The sequence below is a fragment of the Scylla paramamosain genome, chromosome 10 (genome assembly GCF_035594125.1).
Source record: "Scylla paramamosain isolate STU-SP2022 chromosome 10, ASM3559412v1, whole genome shotgun sequence".
Classification (NCBI taxonomy): domain Eukaryota; kingdom Metazoa; phylum Arthropoda; class Malacostraca; order Decapoda; family Portunidae; genus Scylla; species Scylla paramamosain.
Window position 1 is genome coordinate 27,701,932 of NC_087160.1, and position 26,211 is coordinate 27,728,142.

At 35.8% G+C, this 26,211-nt stretch overlaps 1 protein-coding gene across 28 annotated transcripts in view; it reads right to left on the minus strand.

The window, feature by feature from the left end:
- The window catches only part of LOC135104468 (rho GTPase-activating protein 190-like), a 212,188-nt gene that overhangs the window by 67,002 nt on the left and 118,975 nt on the right, over positions 1 to 26,211 (minus strand). For 16 of the 28 annotated variants that reach the window (XM_064011954.1, XM_064011950.1, XM_064011951.1 and 13 more), the window contains 4 exons: positions 20,377 to 20,538; positions 14,833 to 14,877; positions 13,343 to 13,488; positions 734 to 778 (listed from right to left, as the gene is read on the minus strand). In XM_064011954.1, coding sequence (XP_063868024.1) covers positions 734 to 778; positions 13,343 to 13,488; positions 14,833 to 14,877; positions 20,377 to 20,538 — 398 coding nt within the window. The remainder of the gene's footprint in view (positions 1 to 733; positions 779 to 13,342; positions 13,489 to 14,832; positions 14,878 to 20,376; positions 20,539 to 26,211) is intronic. The other 12 variants (XM_064011960.1, XM_064011952.1, XM_064011959.1 and 9 more) reach the window with 5 other exon arrangements.

Genomic DNA, 26,211 nt, shown 5'->3' on the forward strand with positions numbered 1-26,211 from the left:
GATGGACAGAAATACAGAGGTGGTATGACAATATTGAGAGGATGAAGAGTGAGAAATCTGTTAAGAAAAGAAACTGAAGGTGCTAATAAGAGAAGAAGGTAAAGTGGAAAGTGGAAGGATAGGGTAATGGAGTACATATATAAAGATATGTTAATAGATGCAAAGTGACTGAACAAGTAAGAAGGGAGTGTTCAGGGTGGAGGCTCTACTGCCATGAACAACCCTTTGGAGTATGATGCCACAGGAAGCATGGTGTCTAACAGATAGACAAACAGATAGAATATTTTTCTTCTGTTGTCCCCTTTCATGTGTACTACTTGTTTCATGTAAAATATCATAAAAAAAGTTATAGTTGTCTTTTGATAAGTCAATATATTACTTATTTCAAAGTCCCCTGTTGGTACTACTTTAAAGGTTCTGGACCAATCCGATCTACTAGACTGCAAAATAAGTTATTCATGTGTGTGTGTGTGTGTGTGTGTGTGTGTGTGTGTGTGTGTGTGTGTGTGTGTGTGTGTGTGTGTGTGTGTGTGTGTGTGTGTGTGTGTGTGTGTGTGTTGAGAAGGTTAAATGGATGATGGATGTGTGCAAATAGGTGGGTGATTATAACAGCCACAAATATGATTTCTTCCAAAGTAAATATAGTTTTGAATAAACATTGACTGCAAGAAACCACACAAGCTTGGGCCAAGAGCCAGGTGGGGGATATATAGGCAGAGCCCTCGTGACACACCTTGGTTGTGACCTGATACACTGCCTCACTCAGGGACTGGAACGTCTGCAAGTTAGGAATGGCCACGTGTCAAATACACTGTATTTTCTTTGTACTGCCATTCTCAAGCTTATCTGAGTCAAGTAAATAATGTCTGCTGAATACTATAAGGAGAGTCCTGATTTTGTCAAACTGAGATGCAATTCTCACATAACCAGTGAAATAAGAAAATATAAAAAGACTATTTCACCATAATAAGAATGGAAGTTCATATATTCAGTCATTTGTTTGCCTACAAAGCACGCTATAATAGGCCATGCAAATTTTTCAAGAAATATAAATCATAGTTTTTATTCCTAAGAATGAAAGTACATATTCATTATTTCTATTTTTCCATGTTGTGTCAATCCAAAACTTTTGAGTGTCTGTAGATGGATGCAAATAAAGGTTAGAAAGAGAAAAAAATAAAAATAAATACATAAATAAGCTGAAACCTTCATAGATATATTGGAAGGTATTATTTTCTGAAAATAATAAAGTTTTAACTTCCACTTATCCATTCAAAATCAATGCAACCCAAGAAGGAACTTACACATCTTGCATACTATCTATCATCTGGCACACAGAATCAGAAAGGCAGCATTGTTCTGAAAAGCTCAACAGAGGCTATTGTGTAGTCTTAGGACAGTTCAAACTCAATTTTGGAAGTCATAGCTGTTATTAATTTTGCAATATTTCTGTATGGATATAAAAAAAAAATGTATAGCACAGTGCTCTCTCACATTTGGGAAAATGAAGAGTAACACACACACACACACACACACACACACACACACACACACACATATATATATATATATATATATATATATATATATATATATATATATATATATATATATATATATATATATATATATATATATATATATATATATATATATATATATATATATATATATATATATATATATATATATATAGACAAACACGCACACACACACACACACACATGAAGGAGGTCAACCAAGGGAAATCTATTTGGCTTCCCTGCAAAAATTTAACTGGTGAAGAGAATCTGAGATGAAGGCCAATTTAGTTCTGCAGCCATCCCAATGCTTCTCTTGAAGTATTTTAAGTGAGGTCTAAAGCACTGTTCAGGGGGTGCTGTGAACTTATCATTAAACCCAGCTGCGACCTCAATGAACGTTTCCCTTTGTGTTTCACAACACAAGGGGGCAGTCACAGCCTGCCCTCTAAAGACAACTCTCTTCCTCCACACAAAACTACAAGCACCTAATAACACACACACCCTTCACTCAAAAAAAATTTTTAAATCATCATGGCGACTCCTACACCAGCCTCGGAGTCCCCATCTGGGGAGGGGACCATAAATGTCCCCAGGTCGGGCTGCCTTTCTGTCGACGACCCTAAGTGTCTTGACACCCCCCTTAACTTTTTCTTCATTAACTTCTGCAACATTCGTGGTCTAAAATCTAATTTTCAATCTGTAGAACACCACCTCTCCTCTTCTAAACCTCATCTTTTCCTCACTGAAACTCAGGTGTCTGAGGCAACTGACAGTAGCCCCTTTTCTGTTCCCTCCCACTTTCTCTATCCTCATTTTCAATCCAAAGCTGGATGTTGCATTTATGTGTGCAATGACTTAACCTGCTCTTGTGCCGACGCTCTTGAATCATCCGAGTTTTCCACCATCTGGCTACGACTACAGAGTCACTCTCAAACTAAATTTATCTGTGCTATATACCTCTCACCTAACTCCTCTGACTACAAGAAATTCCTTGACTATTTAACTTCCAAAGTAGAGCACATTCTGACCCTCTTCCCTTTTGCAGAGATCTCCATTCTTGGAGACTTTAATGTTCACCACCAGCTTTGGCTTTCCTCTCCCTTCAATGACCATCCTAGTGAACTAGCCTTCAACTTTGCAATCCTCCACGACCTAGAGCAATTTTGGTGCAACACCCTACTCGTATTCCTGACCGTCTTCGAGATTTGCCCAACATTCTTGACCTTTTCCTGACCTCTAATCCTTCTGCTTATGCTGTCACCCTTTCTTTTCCGTTGGGCTCCTCCGATCACAATCTCATATCTGTATCTTGTCCTATCGCTCCAATCCCTCCTCAGGATCCCCCCAAGCGAAGGTACCTCTGGCATTTTGCCTCTGCTAGTTGGGGGGACCTGAGGAGGTATTTTGCTGATTTTCCTTGGAATAACTATTGCTTCCATGTCAGAGACCTGTCTTTGTGTGCTGAGCGCATAACAGAGGTGATAGTGTCTGGCATGGAGGGGTACATTCCTCACTCTTTTTCTCGTCCTAAACCTTCTAAACCTTGGTTTAACACAGCTTGTTCTCGTGCTATACATGATAGAGAGGTGGCCCACAAAAGGTACTTAAGCCTTCCATCACCAGAATCTCATGCACTTTATATTTCTGCCTGGAACCATGCCAAGTCTTCTCCAACTAGCCAAAAACTCCTTCATTAATAGAAGGGCCTTATCCATCCATGTATGAGTATGCTTCACATGTCTGGGGGGGGGTTCCACTCATACTGCTCTTCTAGACAGGGTGGAATAAAAGCTTTTCGTCTCATCAACTCCTCTCCTCTAATTGACTGCCTTCAGCCTCTCTCTCATTGCCACAATGTTGCATCTCTTGCTGTCTTCTACCGCTATTTTCATGCTAACTGCTCTTCTGATCTTGCTAACTGCATGCCTCACTCTTCCCGTGGCCTCGCTGCACAAGACTTTCTTCTTTCTCTCACCCCTATTCTATCCACCTCTCTAATGCAAGAGTTAACCAGTATTCTCAATCATTCATCCCTTTCTCTGGTAAACTCTGGAACTCCCTGCCTGCTTCTGTATTTTCACCTTCCTATGACTTGAATTCCTTCAAGAGGGAGGTTTCAAGACACTTATCCTTCAATTTTTGACTACCACTTTGGACCCTTTTTATGGGACTGGCATTTCAGTGGGCATTTTTTTTATCGGATTTTTGTTGCCCTTGGTCAGTGTCCCTCCTACATGAGAGAGAAAAAAAAAAAAAAAGTAAAAATTAAAACAGTCCTAAAGTTCTGGGTCTTACCACTAAAAAGTATGAAGGAATGAAGGTACAAGTTAACTCTTAAATTAGAGTGTGAAGAGAAAGTTTTATGCAATGAGACCAAGGGGGAGAGGAGACATGCAGCTATTAAGTTCTGGAACATAGTAACCATGGAAATGATACAAGATAAGAAGTGATTCAACATTGTGGTGGAGTGAGAGACTGAGACAATAAGTTAAAGGAGAAGAAATAAGGCAAAAGGCTCTTTTCTACACTATGCTTAACAAAACTGTGTGAGTGGAGTTCTTCATACATGGAATCCATATTCCATTGAAGGACAAATAAGAAATTGAGCTTTAGAGGCATTGAAAAACACAAGGTTAGCCATGCTCCATTCAAATGTTACAGAAAGATCAGAAGTGAGGCTTTCTATAGCTTCTTAGCAAAAAGTATTTAATTCCTGTTAAATTGGTCATCTGACAAATGACAAGAGTCATCTGCACAAGAGAGAATAAAGTTAGGTTGAGATCATCATTTATGAAAGGACGGGTAATAGGACAAAACCACATGGGACACCACTGTTAATACATTCAGGAAAACAGTGGCCATGTAGCACTACTATGATATAAGAACTATAAGGAACACGCAAGATGAAGGTGCACTGTTGGATAGAGAACCATACAAGGGAAAATCATAAATAAAATTACACAAATAAACACACACACACACACACACACACACACACACACATTATGAGGCACTAATTTGCTAAAACTTTTATACACCTTGAGATAACACTGTTACACAACCACTGTTTTCAGTAAAGTTAAATTTTACACAATTACATCATCCAAATCCTTTGTAAAAATCTACCCAAACTTTATAGACAATTCATTTGTACCAACATTTTCACATTTATATCAAACTTTATCTATTTATTTTTTTTAATATTCATTTTAACCATTTTCTTGTAGCACTTTCATAATATACATGTTTATACATACACTCTCCTTGCATGTATACAAAAATTCAATTTCAAGTAATATGAGTGATGTTAATACTAGTTATTATGCTCTATGAGACTTTATGAATGCACTACACACAATGTTAAATAAATAGTGTGAAGCACATTTTCATTTTGAGTACATGAGGAAGCCTGAATAAGCCTAAAAAAAAAAAAAAAAAAAAAAAAAAAAAAAAAAAAAAAAAGGCAGAAATTCAAATGGATGGTTTAACCTAATAAAATATAAGGAGGTAGCTCCACACTGTGTAAACTACAAGGCTGAACTAGAGACAGGGAAAGTAAGGCCATCTTTCTTTGTGTCATGTGGTGGAGGAATGGGAAAGGTGGCCCATGTTAATTCATATAATTAATTCCACCTCTCTATCTCCCACATCAGCAGGCAGCTTAAGTCTGTTTATATTTGAGACAATGTGGCATTTCAGTGGGTATCAATTACATCTTCTCTCCCTAACCACAGGTGTTAGGGACCTGGAAATTATCTTGATTAGTGAATCCATGACTGAATTTAATATTGTGTAGAGAAACAGGGTTAGAAGAATCCAGGCATATACAAGGTATAAAACAATTCTGATATTATTATGAATTTATTCCACAACAATGTATGTGAAGATTTATATGGATAAGAAATAAATGTGTTTGGTGCATAAAATAGACTCCACTGAGATTTATTGCTGCTATGGAATACTCATAGTCAATGTGCATGCAGCTATTTTACTTTAATAGTTAGATTATGACTTCTGAGAGATTTTGTGTTATATCCCTTCAGTCTAAGGTTCAAATTATTCTAAAAATGATCCACAATCTAATATCAGTAATAAAAAAATAATAAATGAAAAAAAAAATCCAGTAATCTATACACAATGAAACCTGCTTTTGATGTTAAATGATGATTGAGTTGACCAGAAACAAATGTTTCACTGTATCATGAATTCACTTTTATGAAGGGGTTTTAAAAATTAACTTAGAATTAGGAGGTGATACATCTCAAATGGTATAACAGATAGCTTTTTGTCTATGCTGCAGCTAAAAAAGCCACTTTTCACACCTTGAATTAAATAGCTCAAATTGTTCATTATAATTGCTCCCTTTTATGTTCATAAATGTGTATTTTCAATACTGAGAGAGAGAATGGAAGAGGTCAGTGAGTTTATGGAAATAAATTTGTATTTTAATGGTGAGAGAGAAAGAATGGGAGTGAGTGAGTTTAAATATGTGAGAACATGGTGGAATGGATGGTGAGATAAGAGAAAGGGTTGCAAAAGGCAGACATGTCTTATTGATTATCAGGAAAGAGTAAATTGTGTTTAAGGAATAGAATTCTCCTGCCAGCATCAACATATGGATCAGAAACATGGATCAGGAATTATAAGTGGGTGTTATCATGATAAATTATAGTGATAATTTATCATGATAATGATATTAGGTTATCAGTTATGCAGTAATTATTTTTCCCACATTTCAACGATTCATCAGTATAGCAGATACTTTTGATTCCAAAGTACCTATAATCGAAACTTTTAGTTTTTGGAACATGAGCAAGCTGAAGTTTTAAAATTTCAAAATCAAATGTAGTAATTTTACTTAAAACAGTATTTTTCATTAGTGAAGAGACAGGATGAAAAACATTTGAATTTGATTTTTTTTTCTAAGATTTTTTTCTAAGTTTTCCAAGATTAAGATAAAAAAAATTTGGGTTTGTCATTTTTCTAATTTAAAACATTAATATTGTTATTGCTAGTATTGGAGTTTGGATTTACTGATTTATTGGTTATCACCTTATTGGGTGATAAATTTATCCCAATTATTGACTGATTATTGATTATCACCAATAAGGTTATCGATATTGATTTATCAATTATGAAAAATTTTTTGGTTATCGCACCCAGCTACGTGCAGAATAGGGCACAAAAATCAAGGGCATGCTTAGGAAAATTAACTGAGAGGGGCATATGAAGTGAAAATATAGGAGGATCAGAGCAATGAGAAATGTGGTATCAGTGCCTGTTAAGTGGTATAAACTGTGGAATGGTGAAATGGATAAAAAGAATACAATGAGATGGCATGGCCATATGAAGAGGATGAAGAACAAAGAATTTATAAAGAAAGTGTATGTCAAGAAAGCCAAAGTTGTTAACAACTACTTGGAAGATGGAAGGAGAGTATATGAGGAGTACATGTGTGAAAGAGATGTTAGAAGAGGCCAAGCACTTGAACAAGCAAGAAGTGAATGTTTGGATAGAGAACAATGGAAGCTCTTCTGTCACACCCATGCCCTTTGGGGATGCTCCCAGGGCTGCAAGGCATCAGAGATAGATGGATAGATTGACAGACAGAGGATGTGTGTGTGTGTGTGTGTGTGTGTGTGTATGGATTCCTAAGGTTGTGGATCTAATGGACATGGTTCATAGCTACCTATGATATTGTTCATTTATTTATTTACTTGTTTATTTATTATAACAGATTTGAGGTCTTTGTTAGTTTACTCAAGAACCCTAAAATTCTTGCCACTGCTACCACAAAGCCAGATTTCTATCTATACTATATACCAAGCCAGCAATCCCACAAGGGGTGCCCAAGACAAAGCACACATACATACACACACAATCACACTCTTTGACCTGTCAGTCCCTGATGGAAAGGGATAGCCTTCCCAAGTGGAAATTAAAATTGGTCCAGAGAAATAAAGCCTATAGAATGTAGAGGCGCACACACGCACACACAAAATAAATAAAATAAAATAAAATAATATAAAATTAATTAATTAATTAATTAATCAGTTAAAAGATAAACAAAAATATATAAAGAAAGAAAAGTCGATAAAGAAAATAAATAAATAAATAGAAGTCTGTTACTAAGGAAGTACTCCAGGTTTTTCCAAAGATTTTGCTGTAAACAAAATGAGACTATTTTCTTCACTTATAGTTAACCTGAACCCCCCATGCTTGGTGAACTAGGGCATAACTGTATAACAGTAGATGGAGAACCTGTGGTTGGGAACAGATCATTGTACAGTAAAATCCCTCTCATCCAGCATTCGAGTATCCGGCAGCTTCAAGTATCCGGCACATTTTTCCCTGAGCCTTAAAATCAATAAAAAATCAATGTGTACTCATAAAATCGATTAAAATTCCCGCGCGAGGCATACTTTGCCCCCTCACCACCAGAGCGCACTGCTTCGCACCACCCGCGGCCCACTGCACTGTGTTTACTCAGTGACTCAGTCCTGCGTGTGCACTGTTTATCGCCTGACACCTTCATCATGCCTAAAGTTGTAGAAAAGAGGAAGCATGTTGTGCTTACACTTAAGCAGCTGATCAGATCAGCTGATCTTTGTTATGGTAAGATGCGTGAGTGTAGGGTGGTGATTGTGGACGTAATTTCACTTCTATTCAAGTATCCGGCATGTCGGCAGTCCCGTTGATGCCGGATAAGAGGGATTTTACTGTACTTCATTTTACAGTTACGATATGACTTTCCTGGCAGTTAACATTTTTTTGTCCTCTTTGTCTAAACTTCATATTATTCTTCTCATAAACATATGTATAACAGCCTTAACAAGCTTAATATGTGTAGATTTAATGTTTGCTGTAAATAGTAATTTTCCTATAAAAACTGAAGACTCGTCCAAGTTGCTAAAATGGTCTTCATGTTTATGACACCATCAAAAATACTTGAAAAGTCATTTTTGGCTAGAATTACAATAAAGGACATTTTAACTTTGATGTTATAAAAAATTTAGTGGTTGTTGATGGGGTTATATTATTTGTTAACGAGTGCAATCACAACCCTTCACTACCACATCTTGCAATGTCCCAAAGAAAGTGTTTATTTCACCTTAACAGGAATGAGAGAGAGAGAGAGAGAGAGAGAGAGAGAGAGAGAGAGAGAGAGAGAGAGAGAGAGAGAGAGAGAGAGAGAGAGAGAGAGAGAGAGAGAGAGAGAGAGAGAGAGAGAAAAGGATACTATTATCATTTGAAGATGTAAAGAATGATTTGACTGTGTTGATATGGTAGAAACAAGATGAATGTAGATATGATCCAATAACTTTGGTCTTAGGTAAAAATGACATGATTTATTTAGACACTGAAATCCCTTATAATGACACTTTGTTGTATGAACTGACCTACAATCTCAATTTTTAAAAGTTGGTGGCAAAAGATTTTGAAATAAAAAAAATGTATTTCCTCCTTCCCAAACTTATTTGTAAGCACAATATATGGTAGCAATCCATATCAATAGTGTTTATTTTCTATTACAATTACTATTACATCATATAAATTAACATAAATCAGTAGGAAAGAGTGCATGCTAACATGAAAAACTGGCCCACTGTTTCAGATTTCATCCTGTAATCATCCAATAAAACATAGTCCTCATGAAACTTTAGTGTGCAATATTTTTTCCTCATAACAGAAATGATGCATGGATGACATTGACTAGAGTATATGTAATGATCATCATGATTTGGACAAGAAGAAGAAGAAGAAGAAGAAGAAGAAGAAGAAGAGAGAGAGAGAGAGAGAGAGAGAGAGAGAGAGAGAGAGAGAGAGAGAGAGAGAGAGAGAGAGAGAGAGAGAGAGAGAGAGAGAGAGAGAGAGAGAGAGAGAGAGAGAGTGCTTTGCTTTAAAAATTTTCATGTATTAAAACAGATTTTATCAAGGTTCTCATATTTCCAAAACAGTTTCTATTCAAACTTTCTTAAAAGAAAAAAATTATCAAACATCACAATAAAACCTGAAAAATTTTACATGGACTGGTCTCTGCAAACATCATGAAATTTAAAGTGTCAAAGTTTAAATTGAACACTTTGTAGAACAAGTTAGCATGGTTTCACAGCTGACCAACATAAAATAAAAACATTGCTCTCCCACCGTCCATTCCTTGATGTGTGAACAGTTCTGACTACACATTTCATATTTGCTTGTTTTTAACAAAATTCCATGATTCCACCATAAGATATGACTGGCTGCATTCTTGATGTTAAATTCCCTCCATTATTCTGCCTAAGTCATAACCAAAATGTTTTGCTTATATAGGGGAACCAGGTGTTGTGTTATTTCTTGGTTGTGCAGGTCAAACTAACTGCTGTTTGTCAGTCATGCAAGTTAACTGCCATGCATAGATTTCTAGGCCCTGCAAAAATAACTGCAGTAGCTCTGTCTCTTGGACAAGCAAGTCAAATTAACTGCTGTGTAGTCTCTAAGCCATGCAAGTCAAATTAATTGTCATGCATCAGTCCCTTTTTTGTGCAAGTCAAACTAACTGCCATGCATCAGTCACTTGACTGTGCAAGTTACTCAAACTGCCATGTATCAGTCTCTTGGCTATGTAAATCAAGATAACTGCTATGCATCCTCCCCTTATCACTGCCTGTGGGCTACTGAAATCCCTCATGCAATCAGGCATAGCCAGGGAGTGTTAGCATTGCCAGACACCACCATATGAACCTACATGCTAGCAAATGAATGTTGTAGCCTAAGGAGTAGGAGTTCATGCTACCCATTAAGATCTTTTGCAGTGATGTTTTCCATGCCCTTGCTGGCCTAAACCCTCAGAGGGTTTGTGGACCTCATGGGGTTCCTCCTATTGTTCTCTGAAACTGTGCCTCTGTGCTCACGACTTGCCTAGTCAAACTCTTTCAACTCTGTCTATCAACATCTACCTTTCCTTCTTGCTGTAAGTCTGCCTACATTCAGCCTTTTCCTAAAAAGGGGTGACCATTCTAATCCCTCAAACTACCATCCTATTGCTTTAATTTCCTACCTCACTAAAGTTTTGAATCTAGCCTCAACAGGAAGATTCTTTAACATCTATCACTTCACAACCTTCTACCTGATAGTTTCCTTTCTGACTGTTCTATTGGTGCTTTGGTAGACAGTTACTGTTCCTCTCCTAAATCTATTAAAAGTGTTCCTCAGGATTATGTCCTGTCACCCACTCTCTTCCTATTATTCACCAATGATCTTCTGAATCAAACTTCTTGTCCTATCCACTCCCTACACTGATGATACCACTCTACACTTTTCCGCATCTTTTTGTAGATGTCCAACACTTCAAGAAGTAAACAGCTCATGCAAGGAAGACACAAAATACCTGACTTCTGATCTCTCTAAAATTTCTGATTGGGACAGAGCAAACTTAGTATTGTTCAGTGACTCATAAATTCATTTCCTCCACCCATCCACTCAACACAACCTTCTAGATAACTATCCCCTCTTCTTCAGTGATAATCAACTGTCCCCCTCTTCTACAATGAACATTCTCAGTCTGCCCAGAGTCTCAGTCTCAGTCTCATTCCAGTCTGTCCACCAGAGCGCACTGCTTCGCGCCACCCACTGCACTGTGTTTACTCAGTGACTCAGTCCCGCATGTGCACTGTTTATCGCCTGACGCCTTCATCATGCCTAAAGTTGTAGAAAAGAGGAAGCGTGTTGTGCTTACACTTAAGCAGCTGATCAGATCAGCTGATCTTTGTTATGGTAAGATGCGTGAGTGTAGGGAGGTGATTGTGGACATAATTTCACTTCTATTCAAGTATCCGGTAATATTCAAGTATCCGGCATGTCAGCGGTCCCGTTGATGCCGGATAAGAGGGATTTTACTGTAATAGTATTTTTTCACACGATTAAGTCAAGCTTGTAATATTCCATCTTTTAAAGTTAATTTGCCATATTTATCTCTAAAGCTATGAGTGCCCCTTGCACATACAACTTTATCAGTAAATTAATTCCATTAGCTGAATGTTCTGTCAAGAAAATTATATTTCCTCTTTTTTTAACAATTTGTTATTGTGTCCTTTTTTCCCTTCTACATATTCGTACATCATGATCATGTCACCTTGTTTTTTGTTTCTTCTCTAGTGTTGGGAACTTCAGTTTGTCAAGCCTTTCTTCATAGCTAAAATCTTTCAAGTCTGGCACCCATTTTGTAGCTGTTTATTTGCACTTTATCTTTTCAGCTTGTTTTTCAGATGTAGCTTCCAAACTACTGCTGCATACTTGAGTCTTATAAATGTTGTGATTATTTTCTTAATCACCTCCTCATCTATGTATCAAGACACTATCCTCATATTTGCCAACAATTGACACTTGTTCCTTACTTTATCATTTATATGGTCTTCTGCTGTTGATTATTACACCTAAATCTTTCCCTTTTAAGATGCTTTTCAATGTTTTATGCAAGAGGGACACCAGCCAAGGGCAACAAAAGTTCAATAAAAGAGAGAGAGAGAGAGAGAGAGAGAGAGAGAGAGAGAGAGAGAGAGAGAGAGAGAGAGAGAGAGAGAGAGAGAGAGAGAGAGAGAGAGAGAGAGAGAGAGAGAGAGAGAGAGAGAGAGAGAGAGAGAGAGAGCCCACTGAGATGCTGGTCCCTGAATAGGGTCTGAAGCAGTAGTCAAAAATTGAAGGATAAGTGTCTTGAAACCTCCCTCTTGAAGGAATTCAAGTCAAGCGTGTGTGTGTGTGTGTGTGTGTGCATGTGTGTAAGTGTGATTTCCCTCTGGCTGAGTTTTTAGGATTTCACAAGAGCATCCCCACATATAAGAGGAAATGAAGCACAGGTAGTAAACCACCGAAGTGCTCAGACATTGTCATGAAGATGCAAAATTACAATTTTGAGATGGTATCAAATTAAGTGTCCATGATATGGGAAAGGAATGGCTAATAATGAGTTTGAAAGATCCAAATTAAATGTACAAATTGTGAGTTATTCAAATAATAAAATTCTAAATAGTTAACATGAAAATGAACAAATCAAAAAGAGAGCAATAATAATAACAAGTAAATTTCTTCATGCAACATTTGTGCACACATTTAATAATGGGAACAGTGACCATCAACAATTATTTTTGAGCTACTGATGGTGAAGTGAGGTGAAGAGCCATATATAACTGCAAGGAAGCTCTTACTATCTATTATTTGTTTCTTATCAAGTATCAAAAGCCTTCAACAATGAAGGAAAGGGTGAATTCATGCTGGCCTTTAAGAAACTTAGTTTTTTTCTAGTTATTAAAATTGTATTTGCAAACTTTACTGGATATGAAATAAGAGAGAGAGAGAGAGAGAGAGAGAGAGAGAGAGAGAGAGAGAGAGAGAGAGAGAGAGAGAGAGAGAGAGAGAGAGAGAGAGAGAGAGAGAGAGAGAGAGAGAGAGTGTGTGTGTGTGTGTGTGTGTGTGTGTGTGTGTGTGTGTGTGTGTGTGTGTGTGTGTGTGTGTGTGTGTGTGTGTGTGTGTGTGTGTGTGTGTGTGTGTGTGTGTGTGTGTGTGTGTGTGTAAAAAAATTTTTATATCATACATTGAATAATGACCTACTGCCTCCCTGATCACTGTCATTTGGAAATCAATCAAGATAAAAAATATTATCAGTATTGCTTTTATATTCTGTACAAATTTGTTTCATGCCAGAATACAAATCATTTAACTCACATACACATGGATCATTCACTTTTAAAGTTCAATACACATTCCATTAAGGCAAATGAGTGAATATTTTATGACCAAAACATCCTTGTCCACTGCACTGTTTCATACATTTGTAAGCTTACCTTCAGGGTTTGGCTGGCCTTGGGTCTTGGTTTGGTGGGTGGGGGTGGAAACTTTGCACGACGACCTGTTGTGAAGGCTTGTGATGTGAAGCCATCTCCCCAATAGTCATCCATTCGACGGGAGCACATGCTGTCATCCTGCCAACCTGGTGTTATGCAAATCAGTATTAATTATGGTATATAAAAAAACAAACAAAAAATCACTAGCATGCCATCAGAACACAATTATTCATCTGAGAGAGAGAGAGAGAGAGAGAGAGAGAGAGAGAGAGAGAGAGAGAGAGAGAGAGAGAGAGAGAGAGAGAGAGAGAGAGAGAGAGAGAGAGAGAGAGAGAGAGAGAGAGAGAGAGAGAGAGAGAGAGAGAGAGAGAGAGAGAGAGAGAGAGAGAGAGAGAGAGAGAAATTCAAAACTAGCTGGGTGTCTGGTTACTGATAACAGCTAATTTTCAGAAGTACAACTAAATAATATATGTATATATATATATATATATATATATATATATATATATATATATATATATATATATATATATATATATATATATATGTCATGCAGTGCAGTTACATGCATTATTTGTCTAAAGTGCATGAAAAAGCCACACAAAGCTGTTAGGTTATGTATGAGAGCAAGAGAACTATTCCATTACTCAATACTGATAACAACATATACTTTGTAAATCATGGTGTAAACATCCAAATTACTTGTTCCTCTTTCAGTGAGATTTTTGGGTAACTTTTAAAGCTTTAAAGGAAAAAAAAAAAAAAAAAAAAGAAAAAATGTATAACAGTATGCATTATTACAACCTTTTAAAAAGATTCATGACCTAAATACAATATATCATGAAAGACATCAACAGAAGAAAATAATATGATAGTTATAGGTATGCAAATACACTTAATTAAATACACTTGCATAACTTGGCTCATAACCTTGATGTTATCTATGAAATAACACAAATCTAGGTAGAATACTGAAAGCAATAAAAACAAAAAATTATTTCACAATATGGTAGGAGAGAGAGAGAGAGAGAGAGAGAGAGAGAGAGAGAGAGAGAGAGAGAGAGAGAGAGAGAGAGAGAGAGAGAGAGAGAGAGAGAGAGAGAGAGAGAGAGAGAGAGAGAGATTATTTCACAATATGGTAGGAGAGAGAGAGAGATTATTTCACAATATGGTAGGAAAGAGAGAGAGAGAGAGAGAGAGAGAGAGAGAGAGAGAGAGAGAGAGAGAGAGAGAGAGAGAGAGAGAGAGAGAGAGAGAGAGAGAGAGAGAGAGAGAGAGAAACACTTATATAGCATCATAACAAAAATTGACATACTAGGCAGAAAATTCCAAGCAAATGAGAAAACATTTTACAGATATCATTGCACCACATATCATTCAGGTAGTTCTTCCTTCTCTTGGTATACAATGGAGCATAAACTGTTTCAGTAACAAAAATAAAAAGAAGCAAACTAGAGAAAAAAACATCAAAGACTGTGGGAACAAATCACCTGAGTCACGAGTGGTGAGGGAGTCACGAGAGCCGCTCATGTCAGCTAGCAAACAAAGAGTTTAGTTGAAGAAGGCAGAATAAGTGATGGTTTTATTTGACAACTGCAGGAAAAAAAAAAAAGTTGCACTATGACTATCTCTTTGCTTAGAGGACACTGCAGAGGCTATATAATTTACAAAAGTTTGATAGTAATGCAGCTGGGTTTTTATTAAACTGACAAAAAAATCTATAGGCACACTGGCAGCAAGTGATTTAAAACTGTTGACTGATTAAAATACCGTCAAGAGTAAATCCTCCATGAGCCATACCAATAATGACCATCAATAACAGTATAAATATTGTTGAAGAATAAAAATAAATTGTTGTCAGGCCAAACTGTTATAATTTCTCTGTTACCTAGCACTACATTCAAATTAGTGATACATAACTGTTGAAGACTGTTGGGTTTGACAAATTTGGGATGAACTTACTCTTTGCATGCATTAGTATGAGGGAAAATGCTTTCGTTACTTGCTTCATCTCCGAGAGATTAAGAAAAGTCATTGCCAAGGACAAAACTGTGAATTATAATTTAATGATTTCCTAGTTGTTAATGAGCTATAACTTAACAATTTATTGTGTGTAATGTGTGCAAGATTCTGGATTAAAGAAAAGCAAAAAGCAATTAAATACCAATAAATAACATTGTATAATAAATAACTTAATCTCTCAGAATATATTACTCAAGTATCCTCTCTCATTAAGGGGCACAACTTCCATGATTTTATTCCATATTTCCAGTTCTTGGTTATCAATGGTGACAAGGAGAATAAACTTCCTTGGATGATGATAACAAATTGCAAAATTCCTCACAACTATTATCAATACATTGCTGGTATTTTGGGCCTTTTTTATTATTTTACTAAATCTAGTTTGCATTTCCTGGTTAAACATCTAAACACACATTATGTATGATGTAACACTAGCTAAGCATTAGTATTGCCTAATTCTTAGCTTCATTTTTCAATAGAGTATATCTATGCAAAAATAATACATCTTATATGTTACATTGAGATAATGATGCTTTAAGTATGGACCACAATAATGCCAGCTTTATCTATAAACTGAGTATGCTTGTTTTTCAGGCAAGCTAAATAGAGGTACTTTATAACATATCTGTAACCATACAAAATTAAATATAATATCTTGTATGTATCCATTTATGCAAACCATTGAAAATGTATGCCATCAATACATTACTGGAGAAGCAATATAATTATGCGTAGGAGAATCAATCAATCAAAAACTACAGTTTTAGTGAAAGACCTTGCTCACTCTGCAGATAATTAATTAATCAATTATCTATACCAACAAGCCATCTATATGAAAGGACAAAACTTTAAATTCACTGATTTTTAGTGCACCTTTGTTTCACAAGAAGTTGCTTCTTATATTTCAATCATAGATGCCAACTTAATCCATTTCATAGGTTGACTGAAAACCCAGCCTTAACTTGGTGCCTCTCTATTTTCATATTAATCATTAAACAATTAAAAACAACTTGTAAAGTACAATCTTTATGTTTAGAGTGTGAAGCATCTACAACACATCAACTTTAAACTGCATGTTGTGTCAGGTTATTCCTGAAACCTTTACAAGTACTTTTTTATATAAGTTGAAAAGTAACATGCTAATTTCAGATGCTGCACATTAAACATGATGGCATTTGGGTGATTGTCTCTTGACAGTAATATGCAAAAGATTACCATTTTGATCCCGAAAATTAAAATATAAGTAATGGTGAAAAGGTTATGTTTCCATGAGTAAACGAAGTAATTAAGATATAAAACCATGCAAAACTTCATTACTAATTTCTATTCATTTGTAACATTCAACAACAAAAAAGATATACCTCTAATTTACATCCCTGAGTTTGATCACATACACAATTCAAGCTCAAATGTGGAAATTAAACTTTTGTGGGCAATCTAACCAACCATTTGTAATTTACTATTACCAATTTTGTTTTCTGTTGCATGAGGGCAAATATACTTAAAGTGATTAAATTGGAACTTGAAATTCCTCCACAACATGCATAATATTAGCATGCTGGATATTTCAAGAACCTTGTTGTGAAACCACAAAACACACTTAAATATCTTAAGGTTATATCAAAGATCCCTATCATCTTTTGTCATGATTACTCACATTCAAGCTAGAAAAAATAGAATCCAAAATAAAGAATCTGTGCTCATTTTAGCTTTTAAATAGTAAGAGACCACAATAACTCGTCATGCACTGAACACAAATATTTATATTAAAGAATTATTGTTAAATCAGAAACATTACAAACTTAACACTTAATTTTCCATTATGTATGTGAGAAAGTCTGACAAGTGTTGCTGAGGAAAACTAGGATGTAACTGGGTACCCATAAATATAAGAAACTTGTATTTAAAAACTAAAGTAACATACCCGAGTGCAGCTGTGGCTTGGCACTCTAACATCGCTGATGTCACAGGTAAGATAGGAATGGCCTCATATTACTGAGCATTATGTGTGATAGCTATCTCACCCAGATTTTTTAATAATCTAAATAAAGTTACTAATGCATACAATATATCCCATTGCTATTTCATAGAAGATCACCTTAAAAATGAAAACTAAAATTCATTGAAATGAGTATGTGGTATGTGCGTATTTACCTAGTTGTGGTATACAGGAAGGAGAGCTACCTTCGTGCTGTCCCGTCTCTATATCTACTATCGTCCAACTTGGCCTTGAAATCATGAATCTGCCTTACATGAACCATATCTTTTATCCAAGTTATTCCAAGCCTCTACTATTCTTTGAGGAAAGCTGTTCTTTTAAATATCCCTTCTATAGGTGGCCTTTTCAACTTCTTTCCATGTCCTCTTGAATCTCTTAAATCCCTTATTATCAAATCCTGCTGATCCACTTTTTCTAATCTATTCATCATCCTATGCACTGCAATCAGGTCTCCTTTCTCCCTCCATTGTTTTAACGTCTGTAGATTCAGACTTCTCAATCTCTCTTCATGTGATAAGTCTTGAAGACTTGGAACCAAGTCTTCAAGTCTCCAATTTCTTTATTATTCATTTTTGTACTTGGTGACCACACTATTGCTGCATACTCCAACCTTGGGCGTATCATATTTACAATCACAGTTTCTTCATCATTTCCTAATCTAGATGTCTGAATGCTACTTTTGTTCCTCACAAAGTTGTAAGTTTCACCTATAATCCTATTTATGTTTTTCTGGTGATAAATTATTGGATACAATTACTCCCAAGTCCTTTTCCTTTGTCATTTTCTTAATCTTTTTGTTTCTCATTTTGTAGTTGCCTGCTATTCTCTTTTTACTCTTCCCAAAGTCCATCACATTGCATTTTCTAATGTTGAATCCCATTTCCCATATATGACTTCATTCCCATATTCTGTTCAAATCCAGCTGTAGAGCTTGGGAGTCCTCCTCCCTTCCCACCTTCCTAAGTAAACTGGCATCATCAGCAAACAAACTCACAGAACTGTTCATTCTGTCTGTCATGTCATTAATATATTATTATTATTATTATTGTTTATTGACCCATCAACACTGCAAACATTACTGAAGCCAATACTGATCCTTGTGGAACTCCACTGATCACTTTCAACCACAAGGACTTTCTATCTCTAATTATTGTTCTCATTTCTCTGTCCTCAAAAAATTCTCCATCCACTTCAAAATCACTCCATCTTGATGTCCAATGTTTTTGATCTTCCACAGCAGTCCCTTATGTGGCACCTTATCAAATGCTTTCCAGATAAAATTTCATCTGATCCAGATAAAATTTCATCTGTCCAGCCATCTCTTTCTTGTACTATATCATCCTTGAGTAGAAACCAAATTTATTGTGCAAGATCTTCCTTCTCTAAAACCAAATTGCCTGTCAATCTATCTGTTCTTGTCTTCTAGTTACTTTATCTACCTATCTTTAATTATTCTTTCACAAATCTTAGCAACAACACTTGTCAGGGACAATGGTCTATAATTCAGTGGTTCTTCCTGACATACCCCTTTATAAATTGGAACAATGTCTACTTTCTTCCAGTCTGTGGAACTTTACCGTCAGGTAATGAACTCATTATGATAATATGTATCTTCTCAGTTGCTCCTCTTCTTTTCCAAAGCCAGAAAAATCTATATCACAGCCACAAGATCTTCTGCCTACTAGAGTCACTATGGTGCATCTTTGTTTACATCAAGTTGGCCAACCACAATCCCCACTTGAGACTTTAAATCAATATTTTTTTCTGTAATTTCTGGACAGCATGCTCTAAAGCTCCCCCACCCTACAACACATCCTAGGCAAGAACACTGCAGTAGATCACATGTGTAGGGCTGCAGAATAGCACACTCTGCAACCTCCCAAGACACTCCTTATCTGCACCACAGCCACGGTGTGTGTGTGTGTGTGTGTGTGTGTGTGTGTGTGTGTGTGTGTGTGTGTGTGTGTGTGTGTGTGTTTTGTGAAGAGAGAGAGAGAGAGAGAGAGAGAGAGAGAGAGAGAGAGAGAGAGAGAGAGAGAGAGAGAGAGAGAGAGAGAGAGAGAGAGAGAGAGAGAGAGAGAGAGAGAGAGAGAGAATGTTATGTAGATGTATAAAATAATCAAATATAAATTTTACTAGCTTTCATGTTTTCAAAATGGCAGCTCCAAAGTACTTGTGATACTCAATAACAAAGTGAAAAATGCTACTGAAGATTTTATATACGGTATTACTGTGGTTTCCTGATAATGCATGTGTTACCAGCTACCTGGGAGATTGTTTACATATATTATAGAGGGTTGTATAATTTACATCAAACATGATAATAACATAGGCAGGTTAATGCACCTGATATCCCCTGATTGGTACTTGTTGCCTAATTCTAATGATTTGATATGCATGCTTCTGTGTGCGTGTCTATTCTTTTTAATTTTTTATTTTGTCTGAATAAGATTTTTTATGGGAAGACAGGAATTTCATTAATAACAACAAACTAAACTATACACTTGATCAGAAGGGGGTAAAATTGAGCCATTAAAAATAATAAAAACAAATAAATAAATAAAATAATAAATTTCTGTTCAAAAGAAATTTTCACCAATACTTAAAAAAAAAAAAAAAAGTCATTCACTAAAAAATCTTACTAAACTAATGTGGGATGACTCCACAGCACCTTCAGAAACCCAAAAATGAAAAATGTGGTAAAGCATGACAAGAGACCACATATTCTGTCTTTACTGTGCTTAGTTTTAAATCATATCTGTAACCATGAGCATACCTTAGCCATACATTTTAGTACATAGTTTAGAAATTCTGTATGGATTATAAAAATATATTCTGGAATATGCTGTACATTTAAATTCTTTCACATCTATGGATCAAGCTCATCACCACAATTTCAGTTAATTTCTGGCATTACAAAAGAATTGTATTTCCAATCTTGGGTGCTGAGTGGCTGAGAGTCTTATTCAGAAAAATCCTATTAGATCTGTTGACGCACTACAGAGTACGTTACATGTGAGCTCATCGAGGGAGGTGCGAGATGTTGTCGAGAGCAGAGTGGGAGTGGGGAGTGTGGTGGCCTTCACCAAGCGGCGGGGAGGACCCTCCACGCACTCACGGTCAGGGGGTGCCGGCTCAGGGGGGGTCGTGGGAGGGGGATACACCTGTAGACCACCTGCGGGACCACCAACCACACACCACCCTGATTACTGCCATACCCACCCACCCAAACACACTGACATAGAGGTGCACAGCCATCACATTTAAGAACCTTCACTTCAGGGAAATGACCGGATCTTCCAGGTAACATGAGCAATGGAAAGTTACACTCAGGTTTATAAGAACAGTAATTTCAATTTTTTGCTCAAGATGATGCAAGTATGCATGTACAACCTTCGAGGTGACAGTTCTTGTATGTTCAATGATGAAAAGTATAACTGTAGCTATTAAAAAATATTTAAAGATTATCAAAGTTGTCAAGTACTGCACCACTTTACAGCTAACACACAAAACACCCTCCCTATAGATGGTAAACTACAGCTAGATACCTGCATTTCTAATATATATATATATATATATATATATATATATATATATATATATATATATATATATATATATATATATATATATATATATATATATATATATATATATATATACACACACACACACACACACACACACTTATATATTGAATGTACACAAGCATTTCGGTAAATTATTGCTAAATAATTTTAGCAAGAATCAAGATGAAATATTACTAAATTTAGTACTTCCATTCAAAATTTACTTGACTATACACTAGAATTTGGAAGATGTTTTCAGATTGCAATGCTGGAATGAGAATTTCCCCACTTTCCATTTTATCATAATGTGGTATGCAACACCTCACAGCATTTACCTAAGTATTAGGAGTAAAGTGTTGAAACTTTGCAGGTAAATGCTGCCAACATTTTATGTGACCAAGAATGATACATGTACATATACATGTACATATATGTATAACAGTACTTTAAATCATACAGCAGCATTAATACTTAACCAACTATTTTTATGTTTTGGTCTGAATAGTCCTATGATATGCAAACCATTTTGAAATATTGACATATACAGTGAATGTGACATATCTTTATATTATGTTCATCAAATTTTGTGTTTTTGTCACTCCCACTATTACTAATTTATATTTTCCACATCTATTCATTGAGTGCTAGCTGCTAGTAAAAGCAATACCCTCAAGTAGTCTCATCAAAATCTGATTGATTTCAGATATTCTATGATTAAAAAATGTTGAAATTTATTGAATGGAGATACAAGCATTTTAAACTTAGAAATGTATGTAACTGTCTTATTTCATCACCAATTCAAGTGATTTTCATGTATCTCAGTGATCATCATAAAGAGGTAAGGCCTTCTAAAAATCATCAAATTTAAATAATAAGTGTTTTATCTAAAGGAATGAGTACAATCAGTCACACTGATGCCACCTTCTGAGAGACATTTTACAACTTTACCAGTTTGTTTATATCAAATCTCACTGCTGGGATTCTGTCCCTATATCACTGGAAAGATATTCTTTTTGGCCAGCAGTGGGTGTCTTCTGATCAGACTCTAGCACACAGGCTTGATCTTTGTCACATCATCTGATGTAGCAGAGTGGATGTGGTCAATCTGAGAACTGAAATTCAACTTTCTTACAGAAGATGATGTGGGTGAAGTGGTGGAAAAGAGTGTAGAAGTGGCTGTAGGTGTTGGAATGATGCAAGGAGGAGGAGGAGGATGAGGAGGAGGAGGAGGAGGAGGAGGAAAAGGAAGAGGAGGAGGAGGAGGAGGAGGAGGAGGAGGAGGAGGAGGAGGAGGAGGAGGAGGAGGAGGAGGAGGAGGAGGAGGACAGGGAGAAGGGGGTAGCAGTGTAGTGTCATGGCATGGCAGCATAGAGGTGTTTTTCTTCTTCAGCTCTCTCAGATGCTGACTCTTGGTTTTTAAATATTGTTCTTTTCCTTTTGTCACTCTATTAAAATAATGACGAGAATGTAATAAACAGGGTACCAAGAGTCAGAATCAGTAAGAAAAAATACAGAAGCTCATATATATATATAATCTTTACAACATTGTTCTGAGATTACTGCTAGATGGTCTGAGAGCATTTTGAGGCATTTTGTAAAATGCTATATTCTGGCCCACCAGGTGTGACATACCCCTTTAGTGTCAAACAGGGTGGGCTGTTACTGATTGCTTTCTGATTCAACATTACAAATAACAATTTTTTTTCTTTTCTATAAATGGAAAAGTGCAATGCATATCCAGTATTATGGATATATACTATTGTGTATTTCTCTGTCCTAAAGACTATTGTTTCACTTCAGAGAAAATCTCAATTATTTATGGCAATAGCAATAACATTTAAGGTTTTAGCTTCTGGAAGGATGTTGATAGTATAGCATAGTAATAACTTTTGAACCACAAAGACAAACACCTAATCCACATTAAATCAATTTTTTTTTTTTCCCCATTCTCTTTCATAAAGTTTTATCTCTCTCTTTCTTGCTATATGTTTTAACTGTCAATTAAAAACAAATGTCACTGAGCATGTCCCAAGTTTGCAGAAAGTGTAATTCATTAAGTGGTAGACATATCATACAGCAGCTTTCTATATGGATTGTGACAATGAAAGAAATGTCAATATGCTGATTTAAATTATACCATCTCATTGCATCCCTTTTCACCCATTCCATCACTGTACAGTTTACATCACTTGCACACACTTTCATTTCTCTCATCTTCCTATCTCATCACTCCACGCATCCCTTTCAGCTCATTTCCCAAACCCACACTCTCTAATGTTGTTCCCTATTTCACATCCAGGTCTTTGATTCATATGCTGATGTTAGCAGAATACTATACCTTATACCTATCCATTCACAATTTTTGTAAGTGAATCTATTATCTGCCTACTTTTCATAACCCTCTCTTATCTCCATCTGTCTCACCATGTTGAGTGTTCCCAGTCACTCCCCTCCCTCTCTTCCTTTAACAGACTTTTTTTTTTTTATTTAAACATAGGTACATTATCACCCGAAGGCGCACTTCCTACAGCTGGGACATACACCCAACAAAAGATGAAGTTAGGGACATACACTATAGCTGCTTGTGGAGTAAGCATTCATCTCATCTCATTGACTTTTAAACCTGTGGTAGATAATATCAATATAGGAGACAGAGCTACTGTGAAATTCAGGTTTCCAATTTACTTTCCCAAGGTTTCCCCAAGTTCCATTTATCAGCCAAACAAAAGGAAGGATGAATAGCTGATTAACTATACAAGATATTCAATAATCACACAGCTCTACTTCTCTCTTCTTAAACACTATCACTTTATTCTCTCCAGCATTCACCTTCAGTTTGCATCTCACTCATCCTATAGAAATTATCACTAGTTCCTTTCCACTCTCTGCTAGTAAGACAAGCTCCTTTCCACTCTGTTAGTTTGACAGTATCAGTTGCAAATAGACATGCTAATACAGCTCATTCTATTTCATTGTTTCAACTTTGCACCAACATTTCCAATGGTATACGCATAATGAGAGGATGAAATATGAAGAGTTTGTAAAAGAGTACGTCAGCAAAGTTGGAGTTAATAGGAGAGGAAAAGCCACATGGAAGATAGAAGGATAAGATAATAAGCACATGTGTGCAAAAGATGTTAATAGGATTCAAATGCTTGACTAGGCAAGAGAGGAATGTTTGGATAAGGAGAGGTGGAGGATCTTATGTCATGGCCATCCTCTTGGAGAATACTCCTTTGAGGCATCAGAGATAGATGATTGAAGTTATTTTAACAAATCAGACAATTAAATATAACAAAACCACTTACTCCAGCTGATACTGCTGACCTACTAACCCTATCAGCAAATGTTGTCAGGCTTACAAATGTTACCTGTAGTATTCTATGTTCTTCACCATATGGTGATAACAAAACAATATTTTTGCAAAATAAGCATGGCTGATTATTGGAATACTTAATTGATATAGATCCCAATAAAAAGGATGTAAATATTCTAAATGTACTAACATAAAATTTTGAAGGTATTCCACACCATAACAACATGCATTGCAAACTTTCAAACTATAAAGTTAATCATCTAGCTTGAGTTTGCATCTTGGCCAAGCAGGTTAAATGATATTCAGTTGTTTAGCTTCTCTTCACATAGTGACTGACAAATAAATACTGAAGGTAACAATGTGTTGATATTATAAGGAGTGTGACAATATCTATGTGACTAGTGCCACTTGTTTATGGACTGCAGAAACAAAAGTATGCATTAATGCTTAAGTGGCACATAGTATATGCTGTCCTTTCTTATCATTAAGAGAGGAAACAGTATTCCTCACAGGTGAGACATGACTTTCATAATGCAACACAAGATTGCCCATTCAGATGATCACTCTTGTAAATTCCCAAATTTTACAGAATCATGTACACACTTATTTCTCTAAAACATACCTTTCAGTTCATAATCCCATATCAAATTAAGCACAATATATAACACTAGTACTCAATAGGTATTTCTACAAAGTGAAGAGCTGCCTTTATCAACACAAATATAAACAGAGGAAATTGATGATTGACTAATTACTTGAAATAGGACTATAAAATAACCTATTTTTAATATAAAAAATAAGTAAACACAAAATAAATATATATATAAAACAAGAGTACAAAAGAAGGAAGCAAATTTATTATTATTATTTTTATATAAAACTTATTTTGATGCTAATCTGGATAAAATTTAAGTCATTTAACTGAACTTTATAAAGCTCTACAAGAGGCAAGGAAATCTAAAAGGATATGTAGAAAAAATCTACTTGTTGGTATCATCAACATGACTGCCAATGTTATGTTATTGCTGCCATTACCACCACCTGCTCTACCTTCCAACTCCTGCCTTTATTTTCCTATAGAGTCAGCACCTTTGCAGACTTACAAATGTCTCTAGCATGTGTCTTGGAAGATCTTTTAAGAATATTAACACAATCATGGTCATGGTGTGAGTGAGGGACACCTGGGTAGCAGTGGGAAATATGTACAATATACAGACTGTAGGAAATGTACACATTTGGTCACCAAAAAATCCACTAATCTGACAAAATTATTGGGCAAAGGAGGAAATGAGAATTAATGTGGTGGGCAGTGAAAGTGTGTGTGAGCATATGTGGTGTGGGAAGCTGCACCTTATGCAAGATTTGAATTGGTGGTAACCTGTTAAAAACTAAATCAGCATACATTTTCCCTTCACTTCCTTTTCTTATGGGATCATAAAAGTTGCTGGAGAAAATTTCCACCCCTTCATTCTAGTTCTATACAGTTACCTCCTTCAAGTAAGGAAGATCATAAATGCCATTCGAATTTTCATAATAAAAGTAAAGATGATGATGGCAATAATAATAATAATAATAATAATAATAATAATAATAATAATAATAATAATAATAATAATAATAATAACAATAACAATAGTAACAATAATAAAAATAATAACAACAGTAATAAATATGCTGCATACATATTTACTCAGATGGGTTTTCCCCTTTTAAACAATCCCACTACCAGGGCAACATTTAGGGGAGAAAGAAAAAAAAACAATGCCAATGTATGACATTAAAAAGGACATCTGGCCTAGTTCATCTTCCTCAATGCTTTCTGATCAACTTGAAGTCAACACCATTGTTTCTAAGTCTGATCACCATTTCTTACTTTACATGTCATTCAGAGTATTCAGTCCTGCTTCCCACAAATTATTTTTTGCAACTGAAATCTCACCTCCCAAGATTTACAAAGACTGCA